Raw genomic sequence first — 13,292 nt, forward strand, 5'->3', positions numbered from 1 at the left:
ATATCATTAATTGCATGGTGAAGTTGGGCAGATCTCACTAGTGAAGTCGGGCAGCCCGGCGACTCGACGATGAAGGATGAAGGCGAGATCGATGCATGGCTATGCTGCAGGCAGGGCTCAATGAAGTAGACGAGATGCTGAAGGCAGTAGATCAACGATAGAGATGAGATGCCGACGGCGGCGGCTTGAGGACAATGAGGACGAACATCTTACAAGGTGCGGCTGCACATCGACGGTGATGAACATGCTTGGCAATCCGTATGGTGGGCTGATGGCCAGTGTTTCAACATGACGCCGACGGGCGCTGTGGGCGTGGTTAAACGAGTTCATCCATGGCATATCATATAAATTGGTTGATGCATCAGGCGGCCGAAGAACATGCATGCAAAGTCAATGTACATATAACTATCCAGTATAATTGTTCATTTATTGAAGAACACATACTTCTTTGGATCTTTCCGGTGTATACTTCTTCATTCAAGATTGAAGCATACAGTCAATAAAAAAATCAGTATATACCGCCCTAATCTAGATTGTAGTATATACCTCTCTGGCTTTGTGTGTAGTATAGTATACTTCAGATCTGAAGTAAAAAAGAAGGTACTATATTATTTGAAACAAGTATGTATACTCCCAGTTGTTTTAGTTGTATAAAAAAGAATAGTATGAAAATGCATCCTAAACATATAAGTAACATTTTCCCCGTGTTGAACTATACAGTGTTTTGATTCGTGCAGTATTTTGATTTGTCTCGGTCCATGTAATGTCCAACTGATTCGTCTCGGTCCACACCACTTCAGCCTGGTCCCATTGAAATGCTAAGCCCTAACGCCTCCACGCTATCCATAAATAATCGCCATCTCTCTTACGCCGTCACCAAAAACCCTAGCAACCATGACAGCCGCCGTCCTCGCACGCCCGACGCTGGGCAACGTCCAGTGCTTCGGCAGGAAGAAGACCGCCGTGGCTGTGGCCCACTGCAAGCCCGGCCGCGGCCTCATCAAGGTCAGCGGCGCGCCGATCGAGCTCGTCCGCCCAGAGATGCTCCGCCTCAAGGCCCTGGAGCCGATCCTGCTCGCCGGGAAGTCCCGCTTCAAGGGCATCGACATGAGGATCCGCGTGCGCGGCGGCGGCAAGGTGAGCCAGGTCTACTCGATCCGCCAGGCCATCGCCAAGGCGCTCGTCGCCTACAACCAGAAGTACGTCGACGAGGCAGCCAAGAAGGAGGTCAAGGAGATCCTGGGCCGCTATGACCGCACGCTGCTCGTCGCCGACCCGCGCCGTTGTGAGCCCAAGAAGTTCGGCGGCCGCGGCGCCCGTGCCCGCTTCCAGAAGTCGTACCGTTGAGCTCCCGTCCAACGAGATCCCTTGTCTTCTTGCATACTATGCTATCTTAGGTTAATGATGAGATCGAATGTCCTGATAGTTTTTTTCTTTATTATTTGTTTCGACCTGTTTGAGCTTGATTTTAAGATAAATCTATAGGCACTACGTTGTACCTAGGTTAGCTTACAGGTCCTACATTTCCATGGGCAGATTTTGTATTAATTACAGTGCAACTAGTTTAGCTGTAGATTATCCATTCGCAGTTGATTGTTACTGCAACTCTGGAGAAGAGAAGTAAAACCAGTGACATACCGGCATGTCTATGATTTGTTACGAGACCATTTGTTCATAACCTACAATTTTGATGACCGAAGTCTCAATCCGTGTAAAGTTGTGTTGCTTACTGAAACTTTTTTAAAACCCCATGCCACTCTTACGCCCACCCAGGCAACTCCATGGAGTGGGCACTGGTTATGCAGAAAACCACCGCATTTGTGGCTATGGTACTTTGCCAAAAATAACTGAAGAGTGAAGACCAGCGCTTCTTCGGCAAGTGAATAACAGATTGCACCGATTCGAAATTGAGCTGCCTCTAACAGCAAAACTGACCCATCAGGCCCACCTGGGGCGAGGAGAGGGACGTAGCCGGAGGAGGGCGTGGTCGTGGCCCACCTATTGTGCAGCAAGCGGCGGCGTCGCGCGTCAGGGCGGGAAGAGGGCCAGTCGAAGCACGGGGTGCGGGGCGGCCGTGTCCTAGGCCGTAGCCATCGATTTGGTCGGAGCCGAGCTCCCGCCTGTGGCCGTACCGGTGATTTGGTTGGAGCCGAGCTCCCGCCCGTGGCCGTAGTCGTCGATGGCCATGGGAGCCCGCTCCCCTTGCTCCTGTACTCGCACCTGCGCGAGCCCCACATGCACACACACACCAACCTCGTACCCGCACACGCTCTCGATGGCGAGCTCTGGCTAGCGTCGGCCACGAACCATGCCTGACGACGACACTAGGGACAACCGCAAGGGAGCTCGTGTGCGAGTCCTCGACCGGAGCTCCCAACCGCTCCCCCCATGGAGCGCCGTCGGTGGTTGAACAATGCCAGCGCGTCGGGGCGGGAGAGGGTGAGGCTCCGTGAACCGTCCCTGAGGTCAGGCTCATTGGCGCCGCTGGTGTCCTTCGGCTCCGCTCGCATTTCTGCCGGTGGCGCCCCCAACTCGGAGGCGGCCAGGAGGGAAGTCATCCACGACGGCAAGGAGCAGAGAGCTCCGGCGGCGGCCATGGCGAGATTTGCCGTGGGGGCGGAATGAGTGGGAGTGGGTCAGTGTGTGCGTCGGCCCGAACCTGTTTGCAAACGCCGCTAGCGTCCGTCTCAGCTCATTCACGCCCATGGCCCCGCAAGTGGGCCCAACCTGTCAGGTTTGCTGCTAGTCGCAGTTCGCAGCTTATTTAGTGCAGTCTGTTATTCAGTTGCCGAAGAAGCAGTGGTCTTGTGTTATTTTTGGCAAAAGAGGTAGTTTTGGAATACCCCAGCCACATGTGATGGTTTTCAGCAATTTCCTCGTAGGAGGGCCATGCGTGGTGAGTGATCGCGACGACATGGTGGTGCTCACTATGCTCATTCGAGTGGTGCACAGCATCCTCGCCATGAACAGACAAAGAACAAGGCTTGTGCAGATCTGAACAGCATGAAAGTCGAGAAGCTCGTCGGTCCTCCACTCCGTCAAGGAGTGGTACTGCATCGACACTCATGACTCCGGTAGTGTGAGAACACTCAGATGAAGCAAAGGGGGCACATGCAGGGACGGCAATGGATCACCGCAAAGCTAGAAATGAAAGCTCTACAAGTTGAAATAGAAGTAGTAGTACTGTAAGAAAGGGCCAATGGCAGATTTATGCAAATGAAATCACTTCACGTACGACTAAAGCCAGTCTGATTTTTGTACAAACCAACAATGGATGGTGACAATGCTTCCAACTTCCTACATAGGCAAGCAGCGCTGCATATTTTGCATCGTTCAAAGATCTTATGGGTTTGTCATGCATGATTGCGTGAAGCATCGCTCTTAATTATGCAAATGCAAGTATTCTCAAATATTTCAATCAATATATAATGTGCAAACCTAGTCACGAAGCCTGTACCGATCATCACGGCTAGGAGATTTGAGAAAACTTGCATCAAACAGGCAATTCGTTGACATAGACCAACCTCAGTGATGTCATCCGAGAAAACTTGCATGGGTAATGCATCAAACAGGCAATCTGAAAAATAGATAAACAATGGCATGGTAATGTGATATTATAGGATAATTGACTTAAAGGATGGTCTAAGAGAAAACCTTTGGTGGTTCACAAGCCGTATTGAGGATCAGATGCTGCACATTTGTAAACACTTTAACAAGTGCAGTAATATCATGCTCAAGACTATCTCCAAAATACCATATGTATGCACATTCCAGTTCCGATGATTTATCGAGGTCAATAGGCACTGCAACTCTGTATTCGAAAGTCGCAAAGTTCACGGCATGGAATTCTATACTTGTTAGATTGCACGGAGCAGTTTTTAAGTATAGCAGGTGTTGCAGTGGGCAGTTAACCTTCAGTTCACCATTGAGATGACAACTAACAATACTCAGCCACTCTAGGCTAGAGCAGTTTGAGAACATACGTGTAATATCCTTCCCATTGACGTTCACTAAGTTCAGGTCAAGCTTCCGTAGTTTAGGTAAACCACTCAACTGCATTGGTGGCTGGAAATCTACAAAACTAAGATGAATTTTCTGTAGACAGCCTATATGTCCTTGTCTAAAAGCTCAAATGGGAATCTGTACCGATCATCACGGCTAGGAGATTTGCGGTCTTCTGCTGCTAAATCCAAAACAAGTGCCTTTGCCTGTGATGATTTTTTTTTGGAAATGGAGGTTAAACCCCCGGCCTCTGCATCAATCGATGCATGCAACCATCTTTATTAATTATTCCACGAGGTTCTGACAAGAACATACATCAAGTCACCCGAAGCCACCACTCACACATACAAACATGATAATGTGGAGTGCTCTCACTCCTCATATCTAAAGCCGATGCCGTCGCCGATCTATCCATGCATCTAACGTATCGGAACAAACAACCGGTGCGGCAAACCTAAAGCATACACTCCTTGCACACGTTTTAGAGGCCGCCATCATCATCGAACCGCTGTCCCATCTTCAGGAGAGGGATCCGCATCATTCTTGCCAGTCCGTCCATCCGTCGACGCCACCACGGGGCCCAACGACTCCACCGCTCTGCGCTCGTCCATCCTGACGCGAACACTCTGGAAAGTCTGTCGTGCGTAGCACCTGGCGACTAGGCATGACTCAGCGTAGCACCTGTCCGCCAGGCATGACTTGACATCTCTTACCAGACGCATCTGACGTAGTTAGTGTTAGAATTGTGTCGAATATTATTGTACAAGGTAGGTTACAGTTGGACTTGGTTTGAGACTGTGTGTAGACAGGATAGAAGTCGTGTTCAAGTAGGACACTTGTATCCTAGACCTCTCATATATAGCGGGGGTAGACATACGATGTAACCTATGCCAACATAATAGCATGGGCATGCGGGGGGAGCCGGCGGCGTGTGCCGGCGCCCGGGCAGCCGGGGTGTGGTATTGTGACGGTGTCATGGGAAGGAGCGCCCATAGTCATGCCCCGGGGATATAGCCATGATGATGAACTTCGTTAACAAATCTCGGTGTCATGCTGGTGTGATTGCTTGGTCCTCGGTAGATCGACGAAGCGCCTTGAATTTATTCTAGCAAGTGGTATCACGAGTAAGGTTACGAGGAGGTTGCGGTTCTGTTTGATCTAGAGGAAGCGACAAAGACCGGCGGATGGTCACGGTGAACGTGTGGGTTCGCACGATTTCAGGAGGACCTCGGCAATGTTCGAAGATCCGCAGGTGAAAAGCAATTAGGACGCACGAGGCGGATGCGTTTGTCAGGCGGCGATTGCAGCGGCAGCATGCTAGATGCGGATCTCGGCGGAATCGTGCTGAAGCTGAACTTCTCGGCGTCTCGTTGTTGGCGAGATGCGATCGTTGGCTGGCGGCACGTGCGGACTCCCTTGCTAGGGTGTGTACGCCGAACTCTCGATGCCCAAGCATGCGGCAAGTCCGCGGTTCACGGGCGGGCGTGACCGACGCACTAAAGGACGTGAGGCCTAGTCGCGGGCGGGCGGGCATGGCATGAGGCACGATGGCCTGGCTGCGAGGCCCAGGCTGGGCTGTTTGGGAGCCGCGTGATGCAAGACACCGCGTGGGAAGCCGACTGCGAGCAAATTGGTCTGACAGGAGCAATGGCTTGAGATTTGTTGCTGAAAAAAGGTGACGTTCTTGTGCGTGCATGGAGGAGCTATTAGTGGACCAAGACAAGAGAAGGGAATTGTGCGGAGGGATCACTTGGTCAGGTTTGCATGAAAATTTCTCTTGTGGGTCATGTTTTCGCTAAGAGTGCTTGGTGCGTGTACGTTAAGGACGGCAGCACGCGCATAAGGCTTGGAGGAGCCTGGCGTGCACCGTGGCAGGATCATGCAAACATAGAGCGTCAAGTAATGCACGAAGATATGCAGGCGGACACGACGCAAGGTGGAGCATGGTTGCAGTCGGATACTTTCGGCTGGGTCGGACTGGACAGTCTGGCGGATCGACGTGGATGTTGGTCAAAGCAGAAGACGGTGGTGATTTCAGCGACGACGACATAGGAGCATGATGCTGATGGTGGCCGACTTCTGGGGCGTGGAAACACGTGGTGCAGGCCTGAGGGCTTGTGCGGCTTTGACAAGACTATGGCGCGGGGTTGATTCAAGGCAGTGCACACATGAGAGCTTGAAGTCGACAGGGCGCGGGGGTAGCAAGGCGCAGCCACATGGAGTCATGTTGAAGGTGGAGCTGGAGTCTGATGGACGGCTTCACTCTGTGCTGATGGAGGGGCTACGGCGTAAATGCATGGAGAGTCGAAGCCTATTTCAGCGGGATAACGAGAGACATGTGGATCGGACTGGGTACCAGTGGTCTGATGGAGACGTGATACTCGGCATCCGCCGGTGATGATCGGTGGTTCTCTGCAGTGAGGGTTGAGGCAGTGTGGGCTAGCTACCCGGGAGACTCGACCAGGACAGTAGAGGCTCGACGTGGTGATAGCGGCGAGGCGTGTGGTAAGCACGGGACACAGCGACAGACCAAGGCACTGGTGGTCAGACAAAGTGTGCAAGGGTGCTGAAGCAGTGTTGACGAGTACTAGATTCAAGTTGGTGACTGGGTCTATCGGTGCTAGTTGACGGACATGAGTTGACCGTGGAGAATCTGAGAAAGTGGCGGAAAGTCTGAAATTGTCAAAAGCTGAGAGAGTATATGGCCGTATATTCTGTGGTGTTTAGTGCGGATGACAAGGCAGAAGGAGGCGGAGTGCTATAGCTATGGGACATGTCAAAGACTATCCAGGAAAAAGGATGAGACAACTGTGAATTTGACTCAGGGTGACACAGGGCGACGGTGAAATTCTTTCAAGTTTCAGACAGACGGTTAAGAAAGAGCGGTGATGTTGAGTTCAGGTAAGTCTTGTATGTGACATCCAATATGTGAGTTGTTCATTTTCACGCAGATAAATTACCGGTGTGTGATGGCGTTTGAACGGAAACTCTAAAAGTTGGGAGCACAAAGTAGAGTAATGAGAGACTTAATTTTGCTCGAGTGTTGACTGTGAAGAAGACAAGAAGGGACTACAGTTGCAGGCGGAGTCACATGATGTCTGGGAGTAGCAGCGGTGCTCATGGGGTATCTCAAGTCCAATGTACATGGAGGTTCGACGCACGGACGAATTTAAGGTGGCGGAGAATATTCGCCAAGGTGGAGTTTGTTAGAATTGTGTCGAATATTATTGTACAAGGTAGGTTACAGTTGGACTTGGTTTGGGACTGTGTGTAGACAGGGTAGAAGTCGTGTTCAAGTAGGACACTCGTATCCTAGACCTCTCATATATAGCGGGGATAGACACACGATGAAACCTATGCCAACATAATAGCACGGGCATGCGGGGGGAGCCGGCGGCGTGTGCCGGCGCCCGAGCGGCCGGGGTGCGGTATTGTGACAGTGTCATGGGGAGGAGCGCCCGTAGTCATGCCCCGAGGATGTAGCCATGATGGTGAACCTCGTTAACAAATCTCGGTGTCATGCTGATGTGATTGCTTGGTCCTCGGTAGATCGACGAAGCGCCTTGAATTTATTCTAACAGTTAAAACGCCGCTCCTCCTGCCAACCTCCACACCATTGCCGCTGCTGGAGCTGGCACTCAAAGCCCTTCACCCATAGCAATTATCCCCCGAATCCCCAAGCCTACCAAGACGGCGCCTCCATAGAGGTTACGACGCGAAGGGCGGCGCCGCCGTCCAATCCAAGACGGATTTTGGACTTTCGTCCGGGAAGGGGACGGAGGTGGGTAGGAGGGACCTCGACTTCGCCTTCAAGAAGGGTAACGACGTCAAAGCCGTCGCCGATGCTGGGCCGAGCTAGCCGATCAAAGTTTCCTCCGGTCCTCATCCTGTACCACCAATCTCCATCTGCTCCGGATCTGGCAGAAGCCAAGACACGAAACTCCAGAGAGGGAAGCACCATAAGGCTCAACACCTCCAGCGTAGATCCATCCAGGCGTCGGATCAATGAAGATCCGACCTGGTCAGCGACGAAAGCCACCATCCTGCGCTGGCCGACGGCGTATAGGTGCCGGATCCAGAAGGATCTGACCCGAGACCGAGACGCACACGACCACTAGATCCAGCGGCCGCACCACGCCGCGAGCATGAACCCCAACCGCCGACGCGCTGCGCATGTCGCGGCCAGGATCCATGTGCAGCGCCGCCGCACCCCGCAAAAGTCCGGCGCCTCCTCTCGAACGGCCGTCCCGCGCCAGCCTATTCGCGAGAAGAGGAAGGGAGCCCCGCCACCGCCCCTGTCGGCCAGGCTTCGCCCGGCGGCGCTGCTGGCGGCGGCGAGGATGAAGGAGATGCGGGGGAGTGCGGGCGCCGGCGGCTAGGGTTTCCCCCTGGTCGCCCACGGAGGCAACGCGAGGGGGTACGAGGGGTCAGAAATACAGCAAAACGAAACCAATTATCAAGATGTTCAAACAACATCCAGTTCAACTCGATTTTGATTGCAAGCTCTTCAACCAGCTTACCCCAACACTGTGTGAGGAGAGGACCCTGTTAAATTGTGATCCAAATTATACTGTGTTGGACTAGACGTAGTACAACTGGTGTGGGCTTTTGCGTTGACGTCGACGCGTACGAGTACAACTCGGTTACTTGTCCTCCAAGGACTCTCATGTATTGCCCTCATATATACCCCATGTAGTCACACCTCAGACGGTCTGTCGTCTCGTGCTTGTAATACTCCTCCTCATAGTGATTGCGCCTTCGTGCGTCCGTAGTTTTCTCCCGCAAGGGTTTTCACGTAAAAATACGTGTGCTCTCGTGTCTCTTTTATCTCGTTATTATCTAACAAGTGGTATACATAGCCAAGTTTCAGATTCGAGATTTTAGACCGAGAGGATTATTAGGGTTGCGTGCACCGCCGCCGCACGCGTCACGGCGAGTTGTCCAATCCGATAGAATTTCTGCTGCTGCACCGCTCAACGCCGCTGCCGCAATTTGTGATCTGCTACCCGCCGCCCTTGTGTACCGTACGCTCTCACGTGTGACGGGTCTGCCGCTGCTACAGGCTCCAAGTCCGGACGCGATCTCCTGCTGCTGCTACTTCTGTGATCAGACCATCGCGGCAGCGGAGTCCAAGGTGATTTGACGGATCGCTAGTAGTACTACTCGCCGACCAGAAGCAAAGTAGTAGTACTACTAGTTTAATTCACCTCAGATCCACTACGTGAGCTACTACTTTCACGTGAAGCCAAAATCAGTTTTTTTTGGTTAAGTCTCCTGTTGCTACGTCCACTGCCTATACTACCGGGTGCTATTTATCCTACTTTTGTTTGATCTGCATATTAATTCTGTCAAGAATTATTTCTTCCGACTTATACTACTTTGTGTACACAGATTTATCGATTCATGGCATCCATGAAGTACGATCTTCTGCTGCTGGACCGTGACACAAGGTTTACCCTATGATAAGTCAAGATGCGGGTGTTGTTGGCACAGGCCGACTATGATGTAGCACTGGATAGTTTTGGGAAGAACCGAATTGAGGACTGGACTGCTGAGGAGAAAAAATTGATTGTAAGGCTTTGTCACAAATTTAACTCCATTTGCATAATAATATTTTGCAGAAAGTTTTGAGCGAGAAAACTGCCGCCGCTCTATGGTTAAAGCTGGAAGGGATTTGCATGACTAAAGATCTCACTAGCAAGATGCATCTGAAACAAAAATTATTCCTGCACAGGTTACCCGAGGGAGGTAATATTTTGAATCATATTTCAGAATTTAAAGAGATCATATCCGATCTAGCTGCAATGGAGGTTAAGTATGAAGAGAAAGATACTGCTTTAATGTTACTTTGTTCACTGCCAAGTTCTTATATCAATTTTAGAGACACCATATTATACAGTCGTGATACTCTCACACTTAATGAAGTTTATGAAGCTTTGAACTCTAAGGAGAAGATGATGATGTGGCTAGTACAAGAGTAGATCTACCACGAGATCAGAGAGGCTAAACCCTAGAAGCTAGCCTATGGTATGATTGTTGTTCGTCCTACGGACTAAAACCCTCCGGTTTATATAGATACCGGAGAGGGTCAGGGTTACACAGAGTCGGTTACAATGATAGGAGATCTACATATCCGTATCGCCAAGCTTGCCTTCCACGCCAAGGAAAGTCCCTTCCGGACACGAGACGAAGTCTTCAATCTTGTATCTTCATAGTCCAGGAGTCCGGCCGAAGGTATAGTCCCTCTAATCCAGGACTTCCTCAACAGTCGAACACTTTGCTTCTTAGACCTGTGCAAGGAGTCTGATCTGATTCTGATTCTGATCCACCATTGCAATGCCAGTTTGCAGCCGGAATCACCGAAGGGCCAGCGATCCAGGACATCGACAAGCTTGACGGTGACAACCAGCTCTCCGTCGTCGACTACATCTAGGATATCTACAAATTCTACAAAGTCGTCGAGGTACAAACATATGGGCTCTCTTAGGTAGTAGTAGAGTACTAGATTGTGCAAAAAGTCATTGTGATCTCCTGCCTTGCCTGCTTGGTCTCTGAATCTGATGAAGGTGTTGTTTCCATCCGTGCTCTGTTGACTACAGAACGAGTGTCGGGCCAGGGACTACATGGACTCCCAGGTGGAGATCAACGCCAAGATGTGGGGCATCCTCATCGACTGGATCCTGGAAGTGCACCAGAAGTTCGACCTGATGCCCGAGTCACTGTATCTCACGGTGTATATCATCAACATGTACCTGTCACTGCAGTCCGTGCTCCGGCGGGAGCTGCAGCTGGTGGGCATCTCCGCCCTGCTCATCACCTGCAAGTACGAGGAGATTTGGGCTCCTGAGGTAAGTAAAAAGCTGAATCCATCTGCTTTTCTCCACTCGCCAGTGACCAGTGTTCGTCCGTTTATGATTGCTGGCTGTGTGCGTACGCTTGCAGGTGAATGATTTCATCTTGATCTCCGACAGCGCATACACCCGGGAGCTGATTCTGAAGATGGAGAAGGCCATCCTGAACATGCTGGAGTGGAACCTGACGGTGCCCACGCCCTACGTCTTCCTCGTCCGTTTTGCCAAGGCCGCGTGCTCCTCCTCCTCCGATCAAAAGCACAATAAGGATGTAAAAGAACTTCACATTTACATTGTTCTTATTATTGCAGCTAGCAGATGAATTCTGTGGTTGTTACACGGATGATGCTCATGTGTTGTTCAGTACTGTATAAGATACCTGTGCAGTAACAAAAACAAAATTTGAACAAGCCTATGCAAATTTGTGTGGCTCTGAATAAGATATCTGTTTCTTACAGCCTTCTCCGATTATGATTTGTCGCTTATTGTCAGAATGATGTTGCTGAAAGAAAGTTCAACAAGTTCTGTGGCTAGCAGTTATATTTTTCAATTTTTATTACAGCTAAGAGCGTAGCTTGGGTCCTTTTCGGGATAAGAATTGGGAGGCTCCGATGTTATCACCATCCCAGTTTTCGTTCTCCAGATATGTAGAATTATTCTTTGTTTGTTGGATGCTCGAGAGTAGGGGATATGGTTTTCTGGGAGAGACATCTTTACTGAATTATGTGCTGAAAATGTTTTCTTATGTGTGTTTCAGTGCGAACACGGATCAGTTGCTGCTCTAAACCCAACAATTCGAAGGAGGAATGCACGGGCAGCGAGTCCCCAGCGATGCCAAGGTTGGCCATGTATTATTACTGTTCTTTGAGCTATCTCTGTTTCAACCATACAATCCGTCTAGCATAAGGTGGATAAGGCAAATACTGGAGACACTGTCGTACATATTGGGCATGGTAGTAGACTGTCAGAACCTTACGGTCTTGCAAAATCTTCAAAATCAATATTCTGCTCCAGTCAGGTTCTATGTATATCCTCTTTTTTTCATGGGATATGTATATCCTGTAAGTCATGGTTTATCTCAGAAAAGAGGATTTCAAATTAGAAAGTTCTTCAAATTGTACAAGTAAAGGATCCTTAAGAAATGTTTATGGCATATGAACAATTTCGGGTTTTGTGTGTGTTCTTTTGTTTGTTACTCCTCTGCAGCAAACTTTATTGTTGCAAAATATGGTTTGGTAGCTATATATCTGTTGTTGATTGAATTGTTCCTTAGTTTAGTTAGTGGACTAAGTGGTTGACTTCTAAGGATCATTGAACTGAGTTACCGTAGATAATCGTTAGAAAAATTACTGATTGGGTGGGGCATTGAACGAGTGTGCACTATTACCGTAGATAATACGAGTTCTAATGACACTTGCTTAGCCTACATGAAGAGATCTTTGACTAATAGGGGCTGCACACATGCAAGAAGCCAATATCTTCACATGAGGTGTGTGGCTCACATTGTTAATCTTGTGGTTCAAGATGGGCTAAAGATAATGTGCCATCCTGTAAACAGAATTCGCCATGCTATCAAGTTTGTTAGAGCCTCCCCAACTAGACTGGATGTATTTAAGAAGTGTGTGCAGCTCAGCAAGGTAGCGAGCAAAGGTTTGATTAATATTGATGTGGCTACTAGATGGAACTCTACATTTGTAATGCTAGACAATGTTGAGAAATTTGAGAGGGCATTTGAGCAATATGCACTTCATGATCCCAACTACAAGACCGAGTTGGAAAAAACTGGTCCAGAACCTAAGCCCGATGCTCTTGACCAGCGGGGTCCTCCAACTCAAAGTGATTGGGTATATATTCGTGAGTTCAAACAATTCCTCCAACACTTCTATGACCTCACTAATAAGGTTTCTGGCACCAAGTATGTTACAGCCAACACCTTCTTGGAAGAGATTGCTGATGTTAACTTTTTGTTGGGTGAATGGAGTGATCATGTGATTTGTGGTGATGATGAAATATTTAAATGCATGGCTCTCAAGATGAAAGCGAAGTATGAGAAGTATTGGGGTGATCCTGAAAAGATGAACAAATATATATTCATTGCGGCCATCCTTGATCCTAGGTATGTGGTTGATTGGTTGTTGTTCTTTTGTCAAATATATGTATGTTATTCTTAATGTCTTTCTAACTTGTCTTCTCTTGTCTTAATTCTTTATGCAAGGATCAAGGAATCTCATTTCTTTAAGGACATGGTTGAAGACACCTATGGCTGTATAATAGGTAACAGAATCTTGACTTCTTCACACAATGAATTTGTCTCTCTTTTTGGAGAATACAAAGAATTATATGGAACCAGTTCTACTAGTGAATTAGCATCACAAGCTCGTGCTAGTGAAAATGCTTCTGAAAGTTCTCTTATGAGGTCACGCTACAACAAGAAGAGAA

The 13,292-nt window shown here is 49.2% G+C and overlaps 1 protein-coding gene and 1 pseudogene across 1 annotated transcript; one reads left to right on the forward strand and one right to left on the reverse strand.

Annotated features, from left to right (window-relative positions):
* The first annotated feature begins 894 nt into the window (after window positions 1-894).
* LOC119283801 (40S ribosomal protein S16-like) lies at window positions 895-1,347 on the forward strand. The gene has a single exon (XM_037563203.1). The coding sequence runs from the start codon at window positions 895-897 to the stop codon at window positions 1,345-1,347; it is 453 nt and encodes a 150-aa protein (XP_037419100.1).
* Window positions 1,348-3,564: 2,217 nt separating this feature from the next.
* LOC119283802 lies at window positions 3,565-9,416 on the reverse strand (annotated as a pseudogene).
* Window positions 9,417-13,292: the final 3,876 nt, after the last annotated feature.

Source organism: Triticum dicoccoides, chromosome 4A (assembly GCF_002162155.2).
Source record: "Triticum dicoccoides isolate Atlit2015 ecotype Zavitan chromosome 4A, WEW_v2.0, whole genome shotgun sequence".
Lineage (NCBI taxonomy): Eukaryota > Viridiplantae > Streptophyta > Magnoliopsida > Poales > Poaceae > Triticum > Triticum dicoccoides.